This window comes from Chiloscyllium plagiosum, chromosome 7 (genome assembly GCF_004010195.1).
Source record: "Chiloscyllium plagiosum isolate BGI_BamShark_2017 chromosome 7, ASM401019v2, whole genome shotgun sequence".
NCBI classification, from domain to species: domain Eukaryota; kingdom Metazoa; phylum Chordata; class Chondrichthyes; order Orectolobiformes; family Hemiscylliidae; genus Chiloscyllium; species Chiloscyllium plagiosum.
Window position 1 is genome coordinate 19,778,809 of NC_057716.1, and position 25,909 is coordinate 19,804,717.

The window sequence follows — 25,909 nt, forward strand, 5'->3', positions numbered from 1 at the left end:
TCAGTATCCAAGAGGTTCCAAAACTGTGGGAACATAATTGTTTTGGACTCAATGACTCTATTCAGACATTGATTTATATTAAAGTGGATGGGTTTGGTTCACATTTGCTCAATACAGATTAGTGAAATTGGCATCTGTCAAGTTACAACTTTTTAATGCAGTCATTTTAATGCTTTCCATGACTTTAAGTCTAAGGGCTGGTCATTACCACTACAATGCTGCCCCACTAATAACCCTTGCATCTGCCCAACTTTATTCCTTAAAACTAAGTCCAGAATTGTCCCATCTTGTTGGCTTTATATTTTAAAGGTGACAAACAGATCACTTCTCATTTTTAAATTTTTAATTCTTGAAAATGGATTCATAAAATAGACAGCAAAGCAGATGATGGGTGGATGCTAATAGCATGCATAGTGCCTTAATGTTCCAACACAGTGTTATAAGTTCAGAAAAGGCAAAATCAACTTTTCACATACTAACAGTAAGCAATGATATAAAAGTATCAAAAGCTGGCATTCTTGCATTGTGGACGTGTGAATTATCTTTGTACAGTCAAGACATAGGGTTGTTTGAATGGAGATGCAGTCTTGTTTGATTGAAGAAACTTGACTGTGTTCTTTGCAAAAATTGCTGCAACAGAATTAAATGGTTTACCAATACCTCAGTAACTTTCAAAGTCTTCAGACACATGAAGGAGGCAGAGAGACTGTCATATACAAAATGTGAGACTTCAAAAGCTTATATGATTTTTTCAAAACAATGCAATTTTGTAACTTGTGAAGATTTCATGTTTATCCAAACCACAAATTAAGGCAACTCATTGACAATAGTCAGTTCTGCAAGTGTTCCATTGATTGGAAGGAGACTTTACAAAGATCACAAGTGGTACAGCTAACAGAAATGAGAATTAGGACATTGGCCGGGAGGACCAGATCCCAGAGGGCTAAATGGAACCAAACTTGCCAGCGTCATGGACAAGGAATATAAAAATTATTAAACTACATTCAAAGCAAGCATTTAATGAACACTGTAGCCTGGGCTTGAACCATTCATCTAAGACATCAGCTAAAACGATATGACCAGAGTATTATGTACAGACAGTTCCATCACTTTGATGATTTACTGTCTGAAAACTCAGGATTGTTAATGCAATTAGCAAAGGAAGACTTCAATCCATTCTGCATAGTACAGCTGGACTTCGATCTGATAATAGACAAGAAAACTAAATGGGCCTTAATTTTTATTTTTAAATTGTATTTCAACATCAATCCATTTATGTTGCTATTCAAATTGCGTGGAGAGGCTGTTTATCATTCAACTTCCACATCACACCAATCCCTTCTGCTTGTAAGAAAAGTCAGTGGGCACATCACTGAAAATTTAATTTTTAAAATGAAGACACTTTATTTTTAAAATTCTTCATTATTTTGGTGCAAACATTCTGCAACAGTCCTTACAGTTAACATCTGCACAAAACACAAACACCCCAACCCTTATAATCCCACCTTTATTGCATTGAGTCCTATTGGTTCTGTATACAAAGCTAATCTGATAAATTTGTTATGTACAGATAATGTGTACATCAGAGCTTTACATTTTACAATCTGCAGTACCTGAAAAGTGCAAAAAAGGTCACCTTCAACAAACACACTATACATATATTAAAAAAAATCAAATATACAAGCGCAGAAGTGTGTAGTTAAATTACAAGTCAATCTGAAATACAAGGTAGAATCGGTCACCTCCTGGGCACTGCACAAAACGTGGCTGGAAACATGGTAGATGGAGATTTTTCTTTAAAAAGCACAGAATAATAACAATATTATACACAGTACACTTTCACAAATCAGATTAAAAATCAAGAGATTTTTAAAGCACTGAAACACTCCATTGGCATAAAACATTCCCCAAAATGAAATGTACATGAAAACCATTTCTGCAGTGAAATGCCAAAGCAGTTATTGGAAAATATATAAAAATTTGAATATTTTGCTCAACTTATTTATGTTACCTTAATTAACTCCTTAAAATACAATGATATGCTATGATCAAATAATGCTTGCATGTTATAATTTATGGGAACCCTATTTTGAATAGTAAATTACTGGTGCCACATGAAGGCTCAGGTTAAGTTTGCAGAAATATTTATGCAAGTAGAGTTAAATATTAGATCCAAGTTGCCAAATTAATCTGATTCATAAAATATGGTACAATGAATCAGATTCAACATACAGAAGTATGGAGAGTCTTGCACATCTCTGCTGTTGCAATACAATAAAGTTAGCACGACTATTGATATCCTAACACCTGCAAAGCTTGATAGTTCATGAGCTACATCAAGTATGCAAACTTGATCTAACTGACAACTAATGTAGTCCACTTCACATTGTAGCTTCTAACCTCGTGAGGTTAACATTGATGTCATTATTTCAGCTGCAATAGCAGACTTTTCAGTGTAGCGCGTGGTGAATGAGGTGTGCATCTAACCCTAGACAAATCTATCTTGCTCAGCAACAATCTCTCTTCCCCATATTTGCATCTAATGACAATGCTCCAATAAGTTGCCCGTCAGAACACAGCGCAACTCCTCACAATGTCTGAGCCTAATTACAACAACCCAACCCAACAGTACACGGCAGGTATCCAGATTAGGAATCTCCTTAAAACCCATTTTTACATTAATAAAATAGGGAAATGCTTTAACCGGTTGCTTAAAACAAGATAAAATATAGCTGGTCAGATGAAAGACATGTTTTCATATTTGTTTATTAATGCCACTTGGCATCTCAGCCTAACGAACAGAGTTAGCTCCTGAGTCACTACGAAGTGAGAGTTTGCAATGTTTTTCACGAAAATGCTGCTAATCAAAATTTCTCACTTTTATACACTATAGTTAATTAAAGGCAAATGCAAATTGAAAGTGGCTATAACTTGGTTACGTTTTCTTCTGGGGTTTCATGAATCAAAACTACGAGCAATGCATCTGTTCTGAAACATCTTTCTATTCATTCCTTTAATAAAATATCAGCTCTACAAACAATCATTGTAAGTATACTTGTATGTAATTAATTTTGTATCGAGAACTCAGCTTCACTTGTCAGCACTCTGAGGTGAAGCGGCATTTGACTCAGAATAGAACAGAAACAGTGATAACTATGTTCCCTGCAAAGTGACAAACCTTATTCCTCTGAAAGGCTATTTAAAAAAAAATCAGATTTGCCTAATGCACCATGCTTTTATTTTTTAATAACTCTGTGACTGTATATTTTACTTAAGTTCTTCCTAAGACTATTCCATTTTAAAACAGCTTGTCCACCTTCTAAATTTGCCAATGCTCAGAATAAAATAAGGTCAGACTGTTCCCACCACCAATGTACTTTGTGATTTGTTGGCCCATACAGATCAGGAAGTGTCTATGGTATACCTTGATTGATGAGACTTTTAAAAAAAATCATTATTCAATTTTGCTCTCCCTCCCACACAGCTTCTTCCAGCTGTAAATGGTACAGGGCCCTTACACAATTCTATCTGTCCAATCTCTTGTACTCATCATATAGTGACAAGGAAAAAAAATCCTCAAAGCTAATGGCACAATACAATGGTGGACACGCGTAATGCCTAATGCCAGTATGCTATTCTCTACACAATAAACCATTTTTGTGCCTATGTGGTGCCATATGCCTATGAATGATGCGGTCCTGATATGCGACATCTGTACTTCCAACTCCAACACGTCCTGAGATGGGAATTCTGTACTCCCAATCCCAACACCTCTCCTCTCTCTCTCTTTCACTCCCCTCCCCTGCTACCAATGTAGTTGCTGAAGAAGGAGCAAGCCAACTACCCCACAATTCATTATTCTATCCCCTGCTCCTTATCAAGAGGTAAACTAGGTTGCAGGGGTTGGTGAGGAGTTAAACATAATTAAATCCTGCATGGATCACTTCTGCTAGCAGCTGCAAAGTGGTTTACACTTTAGGCAAAGTAATAATTTGGAAGAAAATGTTAAATAAAAATAATTCCGATTCCATAAATTATGTTTACAATATAAAGTGCACACAGAAGAACAGTACATCTGGGAAATAGAGAATAATGCATTTACGTTTGTGCAATAGTACTGATTGACACAAGTAAGCAATTCATATCAGCATGAAGTATTATGCTCGATTATCATGAAACTGATCTAATGATTTAAAGAAAGCTTTGTGAGGCTAAGAAAGATGGGTAGGGATATGTTACAAAGACAAAATCATTCCAACAATGCCAGTTTGGCAATCACATTGGAAGTATCTATTATTTCCACTGTCTTGGTTGAAAGTCAATGCACTGAGCATTAAGACGACACTAACCATGATCTCTTGAGCTTTAAGGGAAAAAGGATGCCAGGCAGCAAGACTGGGAGACTGTCTCCAGTTGTAAGATTTTTCCTCACAGGTACATAGTAGCTGGAGCATCACAGCGTTTCTATCCCGATGAGATGAGCTCTCTATTTCAGCCTGGCTACCAAGATAGTGAGATTTTGTTGCCTCAACACTTGCGATACAAACCAACTTCATTCTTAAGTGATCCTTTTAAGTGTTTTAAAATGCTGAAGAGAGGAGGTATCTTTTTAAAGACATCTGCCAGTGCTATGATCCTTCAAGGAAAAATACCTTTAATTAAAAAGTAACCGGACTGCCTTCTTTGCACAGAAGCATAATGCTTCTTTTTGTTTAGGGTAGCGGTGAGTGAGCTCCATTGCTATCTGTAACAGGAGACAGAGGAAGGTTCAGCACATTGAAATCTGTGCTACATGATCAGAAATGGACATGCTGATTTGTTGCATAGTCTCCTATGGCTGACAATCAGATGGAGAACAGGAAAAACAGAAATGATCAGTAATAGCAGACAGGAAGCCACAGGACTTTTGTTTTCCTTCCGGTGTTATGACCCCATCACTTGAGCTCACTTTGGGGGTTGTATTCGGTTTCTCCAGACGAGATCTGATTCAGACGCTTGCTGGAACCCCAGAGCTTCCTGGAAAGTTGCCCTGATCGCATCTATTTGTGGAAGGAAGAGAAAAAAAAAGCAGAAATAGAGGGAAAAAGGTCACCAGTATGAAGGATCTAGTAAGCAGAGACCTCAAAATAAGTGTCTCCATCATTCCTTGTTCAAGCTGACAAACCTCCATACCTCTTTTTAAAAAAAAAGATATATTGGCATTGTGCAAAGGAAATGATGAGAATGAACCAGCCAAGGACTCAGTTAGATGATGATGGAAAAAGTGAACATGTTGAAATCCAAAAATTTTGCTTCCATTTTTAAATATATATGTTTTTCAGGGATTAGTATTTAACTGCCTCCTTTCAGAGTTAGGACATGGAAATTTCTTCATAGGTCCTGAAGGCACAGAATAAAAATAGTTGCTATATTTGAAATGACAATCGTCAGAGAATCTTATGATCTCATGTTGGGAATAATGAATATGAATGATGAATAATGGATGGATATCAATATAGCAGTCCGATGTGAGAGAGAACTGATGCAATTTGAATTTTTAAGCAAAAACTCATAAATCAATGTAACTTTTTTTTTCAAAATAAAATTTTTGATAAGATATTCTTAATTCATTTGTTTCCTTATATTTGATGTCTACAAGAGCCTTGCCCTTCATGGACAGAAATTTGCTCTTAATTGGATTTATTAATTTTGGTAATCATGCAAATAGATGACACTAAACTCTGGATAATCCAACTCTTTACAGGAATGAAACCTTCCCTTTCTCTTTCTGGTTCTTGTCATCGGTGCTCTACATCCTCCTGTTCCTTCAATATTACTCCTTTCTTTTCCTTCCTGAAAGGATGTAGCATCATTCAAAAGGGCAGCCAGAATATGGAACCACTCCTGCCTTTGGTCACCCCGAATATTCCTAGTTTTACTTTTCTGACTCCTTGTCTGACGCTGAGAACTGAAACCTGTTGCACTGCTCCAAGTGTTGGCTGGGTGACTTTAGGTTGAGCTGAGATAGAAAAGGCAGGTGGGAGCTCTCCACTGTCTTGTAGATGTAGCTCAGAACTGTGGACTTTACCTCAGCTGGCTTGCCCACGCCAACAATGATCAGTTTGCCGTCCTCCAGTCCTACGAGGATGTGGCTGTTCTCCTTGGTGATGGATACACAGTGAATTGGCAATCTCATTGCCAGTGGGACTGCACTAAGCTTCAGACTGAAATGAAATGTTTCAGAAATGTTAGCTCTTCAACTTCAGCTACTGTCATTAAAAAGAGAAATAGAAGAATCGGGTGTTAATTTCACGACTTCTAGATGTGCTGAGTACTTTCTAGCCAATTAAATAATTTTACAAACTTTGCAGTGAGGTCCTAGGATTAACTATTTGTGACCAGGAAGTGTGTGCTCTTTTTAAAGAGGGTTACTTAAAGGAGGATTTTGTAAGTTTCAGCTCCACGCTGTGAGAGACTTATTAAGGACTCACATGTGACTCCTGAACTTGATCGATCAAATGCATTTCAATGTTAATTAAATCACTTGTGACATTTCTATAAACTGTAATTGACATTCTATTTATGAGAATGTATCAGTTAACAATATCTTTGCAAAAACCTGTAAAACCTTGTTGAAAAATATCTGTCTTGTTTTTCTTTATTGTTGTCATTTGAGTAACACGATGAGAATTAGTGCCTTTCTAGTCTTTCATTCACCCATAGCCATGTATTTTGGCTGGTGATGGTGGGGTTTTAACTTGCAGAGTTCTATGACGATGGTTCATAACTGTTTAACTTTTGCTAGAATTTATTTATTTGTAACAAATAGTAATCCTTTTCAGAATATAAACCTGATCCATACTTTCTGTTCAACCCGGGTCTGAAAAACTGGTAAATCGAGCATTTTGCACACTTATTAGATGTTTTAACTTTATGAATACTCTGGGAATAGCACAGTTTGATTTCCAGCACACCACCCAAATCAAGTGCAACAATACATCACTGCTATTGTCACTCAATAGAGGCTGCGGTCGGGAGGGGCGGACAAGCAGTCAGCAAAGCACTGAGTGTGGGAGATCACAGACGCCAAAGTAGGAATATAATATTATATCAACCTTAAAGCTAGATTTCAGTTAAGTTAACAAAACACCATCTTCATGTGTACAACTTGCCTTAATATAAAATAAAACATGCCTGAGGATGCTTCACAAATAAACAAACTCATTAAGAATAACAAATATATTTAAGTTTGTTCTCAATGAAACAGGGGTTGGAGGGGATTTGAAGAGAAATAAAATGGTTCATTTAACACAGTTGCAAAGGAATGTCTAAAAGCCAACTAGCCAGGAACAAGGAACGAATTAATTCAGCATGCGCTCAAGAAACCCTGAATTACTTGCAAACTGAGTAATAAGTATTAAAATGAAGTTATACATGGATGAAAATAATTTCAGTGCCTGATTCACAAAGAGATCTAGTGTTAATACCTGAAACTTCTGTCAACCATTGCAGCTATGCTTCACACGTGGCAGATTAAAACAAATATTCATAAACAAGCTGCTCTCTCACATAAGGGGGCTACTGTTAGAATTAGGGCCTGTTAATAATACGAGTTAATACAACAATCAACAATATGCCTAAGTGAAGTCTGGGATTAATTTTATTTTCTGGCTCCTGATGTTTGCTAATAATCACCTTACCTGTACAAATCCCGAATAGAGAGAAATCCCTCCATGCTGCCAAGGATAATATGTTCACCACTGACAAGAAGGTCAGTCACTTGTTCTTTTATAATCTCACTTGCCAAGTGTTTGCCGTTTACAGAGTATAGGTGCAGAGCATTCTTATCCTGCAAATAAAAAATGGTAGGAGGATGGTAGCCCCGAGAGAAACTTAGCTTAATGCTCTCCAACACACAGTTAACTAGATTTTAATATTCCCATAATCCAGCTAGTTCAGCAACCTCTTCCTCTCCAAAATTTCAGGAGTTTGTAGGTGGGAAGGAAAAGTCGGAATCTGCATGTAGCCGAGGCTATTCTTGCCAGTTCTTTAGTGCACTCTATAAGCATGTCCGATGGGAGGTTTCTAAACTCCAACCAAGAGCTCAAGCTGTCGTGTCTGAAAAGCCCCGGTGACTTAGTCTCTACTGAAATGTCAAATTCAAACAAAAGAGTTCGTTTGCAAAATAATTTTAGGGTCTGGGGGTAGTAGAAGAGAGTGGAAGAGAGTTACGGCCATAGGAAATAGGAATTGGAATCTCTCAGCATTTATTCCGTCAAGCCCCTTAAGAATCCTGTATGTTTCAATGATATCACAGCTCGTTCTTCTAAATTCCAGTGAATACAATCCCAACCTATTTAACATTTGGTCATAAGACAATCATTCCATACCAGGAATCATTTCAGCAAACTTTCTCTGAACTACCTATAATGAAATAATGTAGTTTTTTCTAAATAAGGGGATCAGAATTGTTCACAGGTACTCCAAATTAACTTTAATTGTATTTAATTACAGTAAATGATTCAGTAGTTCAAGTCTGGGATTTCTTTAAAAACTGTTTTCTGTACCACAGTTCTTGATTGGAAATTTGAGAGGCTCAGGCTATGCAAAGGGTTGGCTACCCCTCTGATCTGGCACACAATTTATTCAAATCTATAACGTTACACAATTTCATTCTTTTTTCCCTTCTTTCTGGGTTTGTTGGTGCAGGAGGCCTCCACCCTGTTGTGGTCTCTCTCACTTCAGCTGGGATGCAAATGGCAGACATAGGAGGTATAAAAAATGGATTAATAATTCCATAATTGCACCAAGAAATTCATGTTTTTATATCATAATGTTTTCATACATTACAGTTACCCGTTCACAGTTCACTTAAGGCGGTAAATCCACACTGATGTTGTACCTTAAAATTTGATTTTCCCTCTATCACAGTGTTGACAATGATGTGCCCCTCCAAAGATACGGACAGATTGGGAATGGAGAGAGGGAGTGAGCTCACACAGGGAGGTTGAAGCGTCCTCATATACTGCCCACGCCGAATGGTATGAATGATCACAGTTCCATCCTGGAGGAGGTGCACAAAGGGAATCAGACAGTCATCTGGTTTTTTAGCCTTCAGCAACTAGTCAACATCAACTTGAAAACCAAGATAACAATAAAGGTAACACACAACCATCAATTATCCTCCCAAGGTGTGCTATTCAGAATCTTCAGAATTCCTTATTGGATTCCTTGGTGATATTGATTGAGGATCTCTAGATACTTTTTTTCCCCAAAAAAGGAAACATTATTTCTCTTGCCATTCTGTCAAAGCTTTAAATAATTTTAACAACCTGCTATTTGGGTCACCCTCAGCACTCCTTTCTCAAGAAGCAATAAGACACAGCCAATCCTTTTTTGACACATTCCTACTTTGATTAGATTCCCTACAGTGTGGAAACAGGCGCTTCTCCCCAACAAGTCCACACTGACCCTCTGAAGAGTAACCCACTCAAACCCATTTCCCTCTGACTAATGCAGCTAATACTACGGGCAATTTAGAATGGCCAATTCACCTAACCTGCACGTCTTTGGACTGTGGGAGGAAACCAGAGCATCCGGAGGAAACCCACGCAGACACGGGGAGAATGTGCAAACTCCACACAGACAGTCACCCAAGGCTGGAATTGAACCCGGGTCCCTGGTGCTGTGAGGCAGCAGTGCTAACCTGCTGAGCCACCGTGCCGCCCCTTTTGGAAGAACCTAAAGCAGCTGCAAAACAATAAAATCTATTATATTAGTTGATCGCTTGAATAATAAAAAAATAATTTTTTCCTTTTTTTTTAAGTGTTAAGTGTAACACGATGAGTACTTGGAGCCAGAAGTTAGTACCTGTACATGGAATCAATTCTCTGGCCTGTACTGATGGCCATGTCACCAGTTAATAATTACAACCTGCTGGACTCCTGAATCTTACCTTGGAGCCCGAAACAGCCATATCCAGCTCTGTACTGATAGCCACACTCGTTATCTCCTCAGTGTGCCCATACAGTATCTGCATGGGCTTCTGCGCTAAACCAGTGGCTATTCCTCCCTGAATCAAAAAGAAGTTGAAAACACATCAGTGAAGAATATCAGTTTGCAGAAAGACAAGAATAAACATGCAGCCAAATACAACAAGAAAACCTTGAATTAATACAGTGCTTCAGATGGCTTCAAATTACCCTACTCAGGTGATGAAGTGTTTTTGACCTATAAAGTGACTATTGTATGGCAACCAATAAGGCCCCACAACCAACAATGTACTAATGGGCAGATAATCTATATTTAGGCCTCATTGTATACATTATCATTAGGGAATCAGTCTACAATTTGTCCTCAAGTTTCCCGAATAGGATTTGAATTCTTTGCCTTTCAACTCAGGAGAAACTCCTAATCTAAGAGAATTAAAGTCAAATACCTGTGGTCTTGCTATTGCCTTGGTTGAATTCACCAGTTCAGCGTAAAATATATTGCTGAATTTCATTATTAGTGAAATATTACCAAGCTGGCTGAGGAACAGCAGGTCTGGTTTATAATTAACACAGTCTCATAGTTGCATCTCACTTTCTGCAAATATGCACCACTACTAATCTGTTTGGTGACTGAAACTAGGCATCCACCTGATAAAACCTAGAACCATGGACGTTCCTCAAATAGATGTTCTATGGGACTGTTGTAGATTTTTATGAATTTTTACATCAGCCTGAACATTGAGAACTATGACATTATTATAACAAACCTAGTGTGAAAGGTTTGTGTGCAGCTAGGTGATATATCTCAATGTTCTGGACTGACTTGAGTCAAATGTAAGCAGATTCATGTAGTTTAACTTTTAGACAATCTAAGTATCACAAGGCTCTAAAATGCTGTAGTTTGCAAAATGCAATGGAAACAAAGCTATAAATACAGACCTGCTGCAAAATTTGCCAGATCATACATGTTGTGTCACGTGAGCCTGATATCAAATGGATTCCGCAGTAATCAGTTGCGAGGCAGGTCACAATATCTAAAATGAGAGCAGAAAATGTGATAAATGACACCCAAATTGGAAAGAATGAGTGGCACTAAACTTCCTGCAAAGACAGGAAGATCTTTTATTTTGTTCACATGATACTAGCCTGTCCACCACAGCATGTCTTTGCTATGTATATTGCTCAGTGGAAGATTACCTCTGGCATTGCTCATTGTGAACTGAATGATACAGTAAAATAATATGGTAACTATGTTGTAAAAGTACACGTCTCAGGCAGAATGGATACAATTGCATTGTTAACCATCAATCACTACTGTATGGCTGCAAGTGTATTAGGCCGACTTTACCCAAATAATTGGTATAACTATCCACTGTGCTGCAATTTACTGCAGAAATAATAAGTTATTAATGTAGTAGCAATATAACTAGCTTTTAGTGGGAGACTTCCTCTCATTGGTTATGTTTACAATAGCTTGTATAAATACTTTTTAAAAATATTTTGTTTGCAGTAAAGTAGATTTGCTATAAGTCCTGCCATAAATCCTATCCCACCAGTATCGCTTTGACTGACAGGGACATTAATACTAACATTTTAATGGAATGGGAAGATGTGTTTGATGGAGACATTGTGTTAGAAGGTGTGGAAATTATATCATTGGTGCAGTTGGCTTGTGATGGTTTTGATCATTCTTGAAGACTGCAAGCAATAAAGCCCTAACTTTATATTAAAAGGTTTACAGTTTTAAGCTCGCTTACATTATCATTTCATGATAATTTCTCAGATTCTCTCACATCACACCAGTCTATGCCACTTCCCTTTATTATTTATTCAAGGTGAGAGGACATTGCTGATCAGGCCAACATTTATTGACCATCTCTAAGTTTCCTAAAGAAGGTGATTGAGAGTTGCCATGTTGAACTGTTATAATGCTTATGACTTAGGAACATCCATAATGCTGTTAGGGAGTTTCAGGATCTTGACCCACAACAGTGAAAGAATGGTGATATAGTTCAAAGTCAGGATGGTGTGCAACTTGGAAAAGAAATCATGATGTTCTGCTTTGACCTGGATAGAATCAAGCTGCTTGAGTATTGCTGGAGCTGCATCCACTTAGGCAAATGAAGAGTATTCCATCATACTTCTGACTTGTGCCTTGTAGATAGATGGTGGACAGGCTTTGGTGAAACAGGATGCGAGTTATTTGCTACAGAATTCCTAGTCTCTTGCCTGCTCTAACAGTCACAGTATTTATATGATTGCTCCAGTTCAGTTTCTAGTCAATGGCATGATGTTAATAGTGGGAGATTCAGCAGTGGCAATGCCACTGAATATCAAGGGGCAACAGTTAAGTATTATCTAATTAGAAATGGTTATCACTTGACACTTATGTGGGGTGAATGTTACTTCTATGGAATCTCACACCACCAAGTTAGCTTTTCGTGGGAATGTGTCTAACATACACCACTGTAGCTCCTAAATGGCAGTGGATGATTTGTTGAATGAAGAAACTGATTGGTTGGAAATTGAGGGAAAAGGGAACCCTATCACGGTAATGGGAAAGAAGTGAAAGGGTGAGAGCAGAAGCGGGGGAAATGTAATGGACACATTTGAGGGTCTTGGCAGCAACAGTGATTGGGGGCGATTCCTTGCTGAGGAAAATGGAAGCACTGCTATGGAAGGTAGCATTTCAGAATTAATGTGATGTCAAGTCCTGGAGAATGGAATAGGATTCTTGCAGGAATCTGTCTGTGTCAGAGGTAATCACAGTAGCAGTGGGTCTGTGGGTTCATCACAGGGATTGTTTGAAAAGTCTAACCCTTGTTACCAGTTGTGTTGATATCACTTACCCATGTGTCTGATGTGTTGTCCAGTAAGCTTGCCCTTTGCAATGGAGGTCACCCGAATGCTATTATCCCAATGCCCTGCACTGAAAAGCAGTTTCCCATCGTGTGACACCACAAACAGTTTTGAGTTCACTTCCAGCCCAGGAGTAAAGGGGCCATTGACACTACGCTGGGTTCTGTAGGCATGTACAAACGGAATGACCTTTTAACAAATGGCTGAACTACTGATAGATTATAGCAGCATAGGTGATCACAGTCAAAGAAATTCATTGCTGAAACCATCACAGCAAGTAAGATGAGTCTGCACAGAACTGCACAGTAATTACAATAAATGGGCCATCTGATTCCTGTCAGCATTCATTCACTACATGAGCAACAATCCTTACACTACTAAATTCAGTTCTTTGTTTCTATGCCTGCCCCAACCCGAAAAACCTTTCAAATTACCCTTTTAACCTCTTCTACTCATAAGAGAAAATGGCTCATGATCTCAAATCTTTGTTTGTTTTCTGAACATTACCCACATTAATTCACACTATCTACTGTCTCGATATGAAACAAAATATACTTGCACTATCAAAACATATATGAACGTACATTGAAGTCAATGGTGATATCAAGAAGAGTGTTGAGGATGTGAAGAATATAAGTCTAGAACAAACACCAGTGGCACAGTGGCAGCACTGCTGCCTCATAGCAATAGAGACCCAGGTTTAATTCCAGCCTTTGGTGACTATCTGTGTGGGGTTTGCATGTTCTCCCCAGGTCTATGTGTGTTTCCATTGGATGCTCCAGTTTCCTCCCACAGCCCAATAATGTGCAGGTTAGATAAACTGGCCATGCTAAATTGTTTGTACTGTCAAGGGCTGGGTGGATAAGATGTTGCAAATTTAGGGTTGTGGAAATAGGATAGGGAGTTTAGTTAGGACCCTCTTTGGAGGGTTGGTCCAGCCTTGATGGGCTCAATGGCCTCTTTCCACAATGTATGATTCTATGATTCTACCTCTTAACTGGCAGGTTGGACTGATGGGAAGGACAATTGTTAAGATTCATACAATTTTAATACATTCTAATGATTGTGTTGCAAAGGATTATATGATGACAAGCTAATTACTTTGAGATTACGCACAAAGAACATGGAACAGGAAAGGACGTTTAACTCTGAGTCTATTTTGCTATTTGGTGGCCTATCTCCAGATACTTGATTTGCCCTAGATATCTTAATGCTTTTGATCAACAAAACTTTATCAAGCTCATATTTAAAAATAATAATTGCTATTCCATTATCTAAGTGGTTAATACACAGTTAAGAGCACAGTACAGATCAATGGTGGACATCCAGCAGTTGAGTTCTGCTAATTTAAATACCTGCCCATTATTCCTACTGTCTCCTGCTCTGAAATATATTGTTTGAAGATGCATGCAACCTCAACTTGGTGTGATGAACACTCAGCTGGCTAAAATTTACTTACTTTGAATTAGTTACTGTCGGATCCCGGGAGAATGTGAAGTAGTTGGAAATGTTTTTATCATAAGGCAGCCATCCATGAGTTCCTATCAGGCAATTCTGACTCAAAGTCACCTACAGATCAAAAGCACAGACACTTAGGAGAGAGTCTGGTTTCACAGATGTTTGAAGAATACAATAGGCTAAAACTATTCGAAGTTACACATTGAACACCTAGTGACACCCCTTAATGGTGCAGATAAGAGCTCCAACTATGTTAATTGCATGTGATTAAATACTCCACAAAAGGTAGGCAGAAGTGAAGGGGTGTCAATGATGCTTTCATCAGCCCATGGTATAACATTTTCTACACATGGTTAATGTATGTTGCATTGTTTGTACTTTTCTACAATATATCCAATGTGCTTTTAGACTGATTTATTGCTGGTGAACATTTTGTGTGAGTTGTAGAAATTGCGTCTCAGTTTTCATTAACCTTTTGGTTGAGCTGACAGTTTTGAGGTTTTTAATTTGGATTTGGGTGTGTACAGCATATCTTTTTCTGTCCAATGCCTAAATAAACACTCAGAAATCACAGCCAGAAAACCCTTGAACTGTGCACCAGCGACTGGAATCAGCAGTGATCCCTTTTGCAAGGCAGACGGACAGCAACACCTCACAGACGAAGACGGCTGCTAAAAATCGACAGCATCCATTTCAGTAGAACAGGTCAAAAAACAATGTAATCCTGTACAAAGAAATAAGTCATTGCTTGTCCCACAACCTAACTGAAGGCAGCAACACAGTTTTAAACTAGCTCTCTCAAAGCATAAATTTTCTTGTATTTGTAAAATATAAACTCCTTTGGTATACTGAAACAAAAGGCTGCATGCTTCTCATCAACATTAAACTTAGAGCTAATTTCCCAGAAAGGCACTAGCACTTGTTAGACAAGGTGAAACTCGTGGACAACAAAAGTACTGAACATTTTAGATCAGTCATTGTGCCAGTATCTGACACTTTGCAAAGCTTTCCACAGTCAATCTGCTTGGCTTTTTATCAATGTCATAGATATTTTGATTCCAGAGTCAATGAGGCACATATTTCTCCTTTCCTACTTCCCAGTCACTCCTGACAATTGTCCAACACTAAAATTCACTGTGCTACTCTTTACCTCTCCTACCCCACCCAATGCCAATTCAGGCCAGCACTCAGTACTGATTTATTTATACCCACCCTCCACTGCTCCCACGACATTCTCCATTTCCTTTTGGAATCATTGATTCCTCCAGCAGCTGAAAGGATGTAACATTGATCTGAGGCAGGAAGTCTCAAGTTAAGACATGCAAGACTTCTTTGAGAATGCCCATGCATATTGCTCCTTCCTTGGTAACAGCAAGTGGCACTGAAGGGTGGAGTGAGGAAAGCAAAGGCAATTGAAAGGTACTTTCCCCTCCGAGTTAAGGTTCGTGTTGAATCCACCTAACAAAATTCCAAGATATGAATGACATGAACAAGTGCATTCCTGATTTTCATCACTCCATGACTGGTGATTATTCTTTCAGCTATCTCGGTTCCAAGCTCTGGAATTCTCTCCCTCAGTCTCACTCTCCTCCATTAAGATGCTTTTTAGAATATACCACTTTGAGAAAGCTTTTGTTCATCTGTCCTAATATCTCTGCCTGTGCCTTAGCATCGTACTTTGTTTGCTAATGCTCCTTTAAAATACCTTAGGATAGCTTATAAATGTTAATGAAGTTTGGAAATGCAAATTGCTATTTGAGCATAGATTCCTTTAGACATTTACTGCTTCTTGTAACATTACAAGACTTCCAAATAGAGGTAACTGAGGTGCAATTTTAAGGGTTGTTTTGTATTTACCACAAATGTGATAGGGGAGGTTATTTTGCCTATTTACTATAGGTTCATCTAAAAAGAATCTAAAATTCCACAGTAGCCATCAGTTGTTTCTTCATGAATTCCATCACATTTTCACTAACCTACTTGGATCACAGTAAATAGTTTATTTTTTAGGCATCATTTCTAAATGTACCAGTTTGAACACTTTGGGTGGATCTTCCCCATTTCCCATTAAGGTGTTTGGTTGAGTGAGATCCACTCTGGCTTGGAGTGACCTTTTTTCATTCAGTCTTCTGTTCTTCACCTCATTAACTATTCAACTGGGTTTCAGGCACCTTTCACAGGGAATTTATTGGTCTTGGAGTGGGAGTTTCTGGTATACATGCTGCTGTGCTATGTTTAAAGCTCAGCTGCACACTATTTGAGACACTGCCAGCCGGAGGCTGACCTCACACTGTGATGTTTGACTGCTGGTACCGATGACATGGCCCAAAGTCAAGCAACTCACTCGCTATCCTTTGCAGTCAGAGACTTGGAAGTATCGGTGAACAATGTGGAGACACCAGACATAGCCAGCTTAGCCATAGATTTCAACCTGGTTCAGAGTATGACCCTGCTGAAGCAGGCCGCCCAGCAGTGTAGGAGGAAGATCAATGGTCTTCTGTGCTCTGTAACGATAACAGCCACCATCTCTTCTCTGCTACTTCATACCCGTTGTGTCAACACTCACTCTCACTCTATCACTGCACATGCCTCTCCCCTGGGCTCATGGACCACAACTTGCAACATCATGTCCACTCAATGCCCCCTGCTACTACTGATCCTTCCTGCCCTCTACACTTCCTACTCACTCACTAGGAATATCTCACCAGTTCTTCTCTCACTGTCAACTGCTCCTCTATCATATTTGATTCCTTCTTTGTCTCATTGCATGAAACACTGGATATCACCAAAGCACACCCACTGACTTATGTGCACTTCTCAAAGTAGCTGCACTTAACCTGCAGGACTGGCCATTTTCTTCAAGCACTAGAATGTGGTGGCACAGTGGTTAGCACTGCTGCCTCACAGCGCCAGGGACCCAAGTTTGATCCCAGCCTCAGGGACCGTCTGCGTGGAGTTTGCACATTTTCCCCGTGCCTGCTTGGGTTTCCTCCAGGTGCAGGTAAGGTGAATTGGACAAGCTAAATTGCCCATAGTGTTCAGAGATGTATAGGTTAGGTGCATGAATCAGGGGTAAACGTTGGGGAATGGGTCTGCGTGGGATACCCTTCGGAGGGACAGTGTAGACGTGTTGGGCCGAAGGATTTGTTTCCACACTGTAAAGATTTTAATTCTTATAGGATGACTGACTGTGGCAGTACCCTTCTGACTGACTGTAGTCTTCACCACCAACAGTTCCCCTTCAATTTTCACCTATGGCCGTTTGCTGGAATTATGTTTGCCATTTAAAATGCTGCAGTTCTGATGCCTCTCATAGCTCTGTGGCATACCACGTGTTCATCCACTTGACTGATCAATGCTCCACATTGTGGCAAGCTGCCTGCGCTCCATCTGTATATTTCACTTTGCTTGTTAGCACAGAAGTTGGCATCTTCCAAATAAATACAAAGCAAATGAGGGCAAAGAAAGTAAGCTAAGAGCCATGAGATGCATGCTATGTATATGCATGAGATGCTTGTGTCCCTGCATTCGAAGCGACCAGGCAGAAGCATACAAGTCCCTAAGTTTCAAAGTAAAGTGGTAAACAGTCGAACTGGTGTGAGAGCTGGTTGGAGAGCAAGTATCCTGTGGGGAAGCTGGTGACTTGCCAATGGCGATAAAAGAAGTCACTGCTCAATGGTGAAATTCTGAAATCACCATTTAAAGCTTAAGGGGAAAACTGGAAAACATTTTCTTAGCATCAAGATTCCAATGTTTAAAATGTTTTCTCAGTATTTTCCCACCTTTCTCATGATTATTAATACCATAGCAGGGAGGAGAAAATTCTGCTTCATCTCAATACTGCAGTTCAATTCAGTAGCATTTTCATACTGATTACCATTTTGTGTAACCTCTGAGTGCCCAAAGGGATGAAGCTTCTCCCGTCTTCCCTCATACCTCAGTCCTTCGAGGCTATGAATTAGTTTTGTAATTTCCACCTACTCCACAGGATGACAAGTCATTGGGCTCTTTGGTTTTTAGATTTAGTTTATAACGCCCTTCAACTCCTGCCCTTAGTTGTGTGGTTGTGCTCATGAGGGTTGCAACAGAAGACTTACCAGGGTGTCAGGACTTCCCTGTGACATGAAGGAGCGAGCCTGGGTTTTGGGCACCATTGCTTTCACTATAGGAACCATGTCGCTGATTCCCTTTGGAGAAATAAAAGATAATCAAAATCCATTAAATTCACTGTTTCCTCACAGAATTGGTTGAGGAGTGATTATTCTCAGGATACTTTTTTTTAAACAAAGTGCACAGGGACAAGCAATACTGAGCGATGTTAAAAACCAGACTGATTTTTGCTGTCCTTTATTATTTTACAATTTTTAATCAAACTCCTCTGGTGGATTTGTTAATGGATTTACTGAAGTAAATTTTCTTACAAATTACAGCAGCACGTGACATTAATAGGTTAAAAATGATCAGTATGACATCTAGGTCTTATCTATCTCCAATTCTGAGAATTCAATACTCAACAAATGATTCATCCAAATTATAAAATATCTTATACTGTCCATAAAAATGATCCCTTTCGAGAGTATTATCATGGAATTAGTTCAAATCCTTTTATGTATCAGCAAACAAAGCTGAAAGGCAAAAACAGACCTATCAAAATTACTTATACAGATAACACCATGAGACAATTGATAAAGCTTTCAATGTTTACCTCCACAAAGAAGGACTTGAGCTCAGTTAGGTGCTGGAAGATATTCAGTGGGCAGTTGTCCATTTTAGCCTGTCGCTTCAAAGCTTCATCAGCTGACAACCTGGATGGATGTGGCTCCTAACAGATGGTGACAACAGGTCAGATAATGCTTAGCAGACCTAATTGAATATGTTTGGTCCTAAAGCAGTGTCACAGTGCTGTAAAGGAACTCAATTCATTCTGATCATTTTCCTCAGCTTTTTAACCAGAATAAAGTGCCTCTGTTCAGAAATAGAAGACAGTGCCAATAAGTATCTGAAAACTGATGCAGCAATATTTTTATTGCTGCAAACATTATTTATAACAGAATGGCTAATGTAACAGTGCTTTCGCCGCTTCTGCTTACTCTAATTTCAAATGACATTACAGGTTAACTTCTAAGTTTGGTGAAATATCTATGCTTCTCATTAAAAATCTGTGAAGTATTATTTATAGAAGCACACAGCATAGAAACTGACCATTCAGTCCAACCAGTCCATGCCAAACATAATCTCAAACTAAACTAGTCCCAGCTGCCTGCTCCTGGCCCCTATCCCTCCAAATCTTTCCTATTCATGTACTTATCTAAGTACCTTCTAAACACTGTAACGCTACTCGCAATAACCACTTCCATATGTGAACCACCCTCTGTGTAGAAAGGTAACCCCCAATGTCTTTTTAAAATCTCTCTCCTCTCACCTTAAAAAACATGCCCCTAGTCTTGACATTTCCCGCCCTAGGGGAAAAAACACCTACTATTAACCCTATCTATACCTCTCATGATTTCATAAACCTCTATAAGATCACCTCTCAACCTCCTACACTGCAGTAAAAGTTGTCCCAGCCTACCTTTATAACTCAAACCTTCTTTACACGGCATCATCCTGGTAAATCTCTTTTTGAATATCCCTCCTAAAGCAGGTTGACCAGAACTGAAAACAGTACTCCAGAAGAGACCTCACCAATGTTCTGCGTAACCTCAACATGACTTCCCAACTCCTATACTCAAAGGACTGAGTAATGAAGACAAGCATGTGAAATGCCTTTTTAACCCGAGTTTTAAAAAAGTGCATTAAAAATTAAGACCATTTGTAGCTAGAATCTGAAATAGTTGGTTGAATATAGGCATTCCACCTTTCCCACGCTTAAAGCTCACACTCCAACATTATTATAGCATCTGAATGACCATAAGACTGTGGTATGTGAGCACACTGAGATCATTCAAACTTTGTGATAGGAAGACAGTGAAAGAATAATAAAAATGCAAGTGAACTGGAGATGGAACAGAAATTGTGGTTACAGCCTCAAATCAAACCTTCTGCCAAAACTTTCTTGCTTTGGTGTCCCCTACAAGAAAGGAAGCTCCTCCTATTTCTCATCTATGTGTTGCCTCAATGATATGCTTCACATTTCACATGTACACTGGTGACACCCAACTGCACCACATGGACACCTACATCTCTTAGCCCTCCAGTGTTGCCAGGTTGTTGGCTTGACATCTGGTACTGGATAAATCACCATTTCTCCAATTACTGGCAAGACTGATGTCATTGTCTTTGACCCAGACCACAAACTCCCATTCTCTGCTTAGTAATTCCATTCCCTTCCCTGGCCACGGTTTCACGCTGAACCAGACTAATTGTAAACTCTGGATCAACGAGCAAAATACATGGGAGTCAGTGGACAGATGTGTCCCTGAAAGTCCCTAATAGCACCTGGAAAAATTCAATCACCGGGAAACCAACTGGATAAAAGTTGCCCCCAGTGAACAGAATGGACACAATTTGTCAGGAGCTGCTGCTGCTCCAATCAGAGACCAGCTCTCTTTTGTGAGTCTATCAGCCGCAAAAGCAGAAAAAAAAGCCAGCTCGTGTTGGGAGCAGCACACAGGGAAGTGGCAGCCGTGAATAAGGCTGCTAGGCCAGAGGAAATGGGGTACCAAGGTCAGAAGTAGCAAGGCCATAAGCTGTAGGGGGCAGGGAAGCAGAGCTGGGTGATTGGGCAAATGTGAGACAGCAAAGGAAAAGAGGGACCCTAGGGGAGGGCAGGGGAGGGGAGGGGAAAGAAAATTAACAAAGTGTGGAAAGTGACAACAGAGAGGAGTGAGGCGGCAAAAGGGGAGGAAAGCTACAAAATTGGAGAAGGCCGGATTAGGGATGCCAGGATCTGTAAGGAGTGCTGAGAAGATGAACCATTTTGTTCTTTACTTCGGTCTTTAGCAACACAGATGTCAGTCTTCAACCCAGTGTGGCTCACTCCATATGACAGCTGAAGTCTGGATACTGCAAAAACTATGGTCTTTGACATTATTCTGGCAAAGATACTAAAGACTTGAGCTCCAGAACCAACCATAGACCTAACTGAGCTTTTTTGGTACAACGCTGGCATCCACCTGACAATGTGGAAAATTGCTGATGTGCACAAAGAGTAAGACAAATCTAGCACCTTGTCAAGCAATAAATGATGACTTAGCTAGCGCCACCCACTTCCCATTAGAATAAAAACCAAAATGGGGAAGAGCATTTTTAAACTTTTAAGAGAATATTCAGCTACCTAGAAACCAGAAAATCTTGACATAACTAATGAAATAAATTCCTTGCAAATTAACATGGAATCTCTAGAAGGTCAGGAGAAAAATGTAGTTGATACTATTACATTGAACACTGTGTCAATTAGATAATTTAATACTGAACAGTTTCATTTAATAAGTCTATGAATTTTTGTACTATTGTATCTGAAACAGTCTCCTCCACTGTGAGATATGTGTGATGCAGTGACTGTGTTAGAGACAGACGTGCAAAACAGTTCACTGTGACCTCACCAGTCCACAGAAAGCACCATTAGAGTTGTGTGTGTAAAAGTGTGCACAATTACATTTTTAAAAAATGTTGTTAACTTATGCTTGCTCTCTTTAAATATTGTGATGTCTAGGGAATTAATTTTTGCTGATGCGTTGCAGCATGAAGTTTCATGGAACAGTGATGAACATCAAGGCATTCTTCTAATCCTGTTACTGTGTGAATTCAAATGTCCCATACGTCAACACAAATGCAGCTGACAATATTACTGAGAGCGCATCACCTAATAAAGTGGTTTGCAAGAATTAAAAAGGAGTCCTAAAAATCAACAAGTGTTCCTTGAGAAATGGTCAAGAACCTAAAACTAGAATTTTTTGACCCCTGCACAGCATCCTAATTTGACACAAAGTTCAGCTTCCGATACTATATGCTCTGTATCAGGAAGAATCCTGTAACATGGCCTAACTTCACCTTGCCCTGCCTCAGCCACATGCTACAACCCTTATCCTTGTTTTTGTTTCCTCCACCCTCCACTACTCCAATGAGCTTCTATCCAGTTTCCATCTGCCACCCCATATAAAGTTGGGCCTTGCTGTCCCAAATCTAAACTTGGACCGTGGATCAAGTGTTCTGACCTATAAAGCAAGATCTCAATCTTGAAATGTTTACACCTGGGTTCTAATTTCCTCAAGGTCTTGCCTCTCTCCAACTCCAACCTACTCTAGTTCTATCATTCTCCGCCAACACAAAACTAGTCAACACAAGCCACTTATGAGGCCCTGCTTTTAATTGGTGGCCATACCTTGAGCTACATAAGCTTTTTAATTTGGAAATCACCTGCCTGTACCTCTGCACCTCCCCCTGTAAGATCCTCCTTTAAGTACATCTCCAGGGCAAAGCTTACGGCCACCCCAATTAAGATCCAGTTCTTTGACTTGTAAATATTTGACAGATTATGCTTCCCTGAACTGTTTTAGATCATTAGCCAGTGTTAAAATTGCTTTATAAATGCAAGTTGCTGGTGCAACATTATGGAAATGATAAACAATACCTTGAGGAGCTGACAGGGAGTCTGCCCAAAATTACTGATCATTCCTTCCAATGCCTTCCGTTCTTTCTCATCTGCAACTGCATCCAGGTCAACAGCTCCTGTAAAATGTCACAATAACATTTACACCTGTTACATTTCTCACACGTTTTTTCCCCCCACATGACATACTCTTATGAAAAGAAAGAATTTGACCGAAAAGAAATCACAACACATAAGCAACTCACTGGACATTGTTAGTTACCTTCATACGTGCAGTAATAAAAAACATTCAGTGCTCCAATTGCATCTGGTCCCCTTTGTTTATATCCAAATATCAGATCAATCCACTCGTGAAGATGAGCAGATACAAAGTCAGACTCCTGATGGAAGAGGAAAATACAACTCTGAGAAACATTAAAAAAAACTCTTAACAGCAGCTCAGTTAAATTCCTTTATTAAAATCTTGAACTGAAAGAGTGAGACATCATGAGAAAAATCAATGGAATTTTCTAATTTAGTTCTCACCACTTATATGGATGCATTCACATGAACATGATTTGTTGGCTGTATGTGATGTCTACTATAATAGGAAGTGCTATTACAATAATCAAGATGCATAACATGAATGTTTCTTTTACTGGACAACTTTTGGCCCAGTCGTTTCTAGCTCCACTCTAACCTGCAGTTACGTTTAGACTGCAATTGGTGCACATTACAAATTGTAACCTCACATCATTCAGAAGGGATTAAAAGAGATTTAATTGCACATAAGGCAAGTGGATATAAAATCATGGCTTGGGTTTCAAATATAAATATACTGCAGCTAAAAATGCTTGGAATACACAGCTGGTCTTGAAGAATCAATAGAAAGATAAAAAGAGAGAAAACATGATCTTTCAGCGTCTAGAAATCCTGACCATCAGTCCTTCCACAGGTCCTGTCTGCTGTACTGCACATTTTGTGTTTTCTTATTTTATGCATCGTTGCCCTTGCATTCAGTGCACTTAAAACAGGTGCAGACCCGTGAATAAGGGTATCCACTGTTGCACAACTAAGTGGAAAGTATATGATGTTGTCTCAAAACTAACTGAATAAAATTAATCAGACCAGTTCAGATGGCTGTCTATTCTAAAAATATCCTTTGAAAAAGTAGCATAATTGGATAATGAGTTATGGGGAAGTTAAAAATTATAGATTTGAATATTGCATATATTTAGCATGCAGCAAAACATATAGACTGTGGTGCAGCCCTCACCAGGGCTTTCCTGTGCTTGTAGATGAAGTCCTCTGGTGATGTAGCCCATCTCGGAAGTATCACGTCATTAACCCGCTCCTTGGAAATTTGTAAACGTCCCAGATCCAGCTCTTTAATAGTTCAGAAATATATGAGTTAGTCCAAGCTATCAGTGCCTGTGCACAAGACACTTCAAAATAAGATTGTGCCTTTGGGAGATGCACTCGGGGAATTGGTTAGCTCAGTTGGCTGGGTGGCTGGTTTGTGATGCAGAGTGATACCAACAGCTTAGATTCAATTCCTGCACCAGCTAAGGTTACCATGAAGGATTCTCCTTCTCCACCTCTCCCCTTGCCTGAGGCATGGTCACCCTCAGGTTAAACTACCATCCATCGTCTCTCTCTCTCTCTCTGATGAGAGAGCAGCCCCATGGTCCTCTGGGACAACGATGATTTTACCTTTACAAGTGTGCTACTTTACAAAGTATTTCATATGATTTGTGCACCCCAGCAATGCATCAAATAGGCCCATTATTGCATAAATTTCTAATATTAGAGACCTGGGAAAAGTGATGGGTTACTGCATGAAGTAAAGTGCGGCAGATTCACACAAGCTTATACTAATGAGGGCATATCTGAGTCCACCAGATACTCTGCATTGTTAACTTTAAGCAGAGAGTGAGAAACAACAGATTAGAGTCTCAATTCTCAAGAAATTTAGCAATATTCTCTAAATTCAAAGATTGTTTGTTGCCTGGAAAAATGTTACAGGGCTAAGGAGCTAAGCAGGAATTATCCCTCTTTTAAAGGAATCAAATATCACATAAGAAGTTTGTATGCAGCTGCGCGACATCTCTAAATAACAATCAGAAGCAGTGATTGAGGCAGGACTCTCCTCTGGTATCAGCCCAGCCGGAATACTTACGGTTCTGATTTTCTAGAAATTCTGGAAAGTAGAAGAACTCAGGAATGAGTTCTTTTACATCATTGGGATTCTCCATGAGAGCCTGCCACGTGGCAGGAATGGAATGGAATTGACGATCTGCACAATCAAATCTTGAAGAGAAAAGGAACACAAAATGGCATAAGTTGACATTGTACAGTTTACAATTCATTAAATTACATATGATGCGCAACACAGAAACAGGGCATTTAATTCAAAAGGCTGATTATTCACACCCTCCTCCAATACCTCCTCTTCTAACCTTATCAGTGTATCTTTCTATCAGTTTCTCCCTCTTGTTTTTGCGCCTTCCCCTTAAATGCTTTCCTTTGGTTTCTCTCAAATACTCCTGCAGCAATGATTTCATCCAATCCTACAATGTAAAACCATGTAAGTCAATCTATTTGGCTATCCATCTGGCAGAATGGATTGCCAACTCTGCAAGATTATCACCATTTCTCCCAAAAATTGAAAATTATTCCTGAGGATGCAACTATGAAGGATGAGAGAAAAATTAGAGACAAATCTGCAATTTGAGAGGGAGAGGATACAGTCGGAAGTGACAGTACTTCTGTTGAATAAAGGGAACTATGGAGCTATGAGGGAGGAGCTGGCCAAAGTTCAATGGTGCAATACCTTAGCAGGGATGACCGTGGAGGAACAATGGCGGATATTTCTGTGTATAATGCAGAAGTTGCAGGATCAGTTCATTCCTAAAAGGAAGAATGATCCCAGGAGGAGGCATGGGCGGCCCTGGCTGACGAGGAAAGTAAAGAAATATATAAAGTTAAAAGAGAAAAAGTATAACATAGCTAAGATAAGTGGGAAAACTGAGGACTGGGAAGCTTTTAAAGAGCAACAGAGGATTACTAAGAAGGAAATACGCAGAGGAAA

General features: G+C 39.4%; 1 protein-coding gene across 1 annotated transcript in view; it reads right to left on the bottom strand.

Annotated features, from left to right (window-relative positions):
* Positions 1-1,376: 1,376 nt before the first annotated feature.
* nbeal1 (neurobeachin-like 1) overlaps positions 1,377-25,909 on the bottom strand; it is a 229,200-nt gene continuing 204,667 nt past the window's right edge. The window contains exons 43-56 of the mRNA XM_043694473.1: positions 24,998-25,128; positions 24,095-24,204; positions 23,102-23,219; positions 22,861-22,958; positions 18,994-19,110; positions 18,386-18,475; positions 14,290-14,399; positions 12,821-12,993; positions 10,911-11,005; positions 9,935-10,051; positions 8,882-9,043; positions 7,680-7,828; positions 6,068-6,203; positions 1,377-5,039 (exon numbers count right to left, since the gene is read on the bottom strand). Of these exons, the coding sequence (XP_043550408.1) occupies positions 4,935-5,039; positions 6,068-6,203; positions 7,680-7,828; positions 8,882-9,043; positions 9,935-10,051; positions 10,911-11,005; positions 12,821-12,993; positions 14,290-14,399; positions 18,386-18,475; positions 18,994-19,110; positions 22,861-22,958; positions 23,102-23,219; positions 24,095-24,204; positions 24,998-25,128 (1,711 nt within the window). The 3' untranslated portion in view covers positions 1,377-4,934. The remainder of the gene's footprint in view (positions 5,040-6,067; positions 6,204-7,679; positions 7,829-8,881; positions 9,044-9,934; positions 10,052-10,910; positions 11,006-12,820; positions 12,994-14,289; positions 14,400-18,385; positions 18,476-18,993; positions 19,111-22,860; positions 22,959-23,101; positions 23,220-24,094; positions 24,205-24,997; positions 25,129-25,909) is intronic.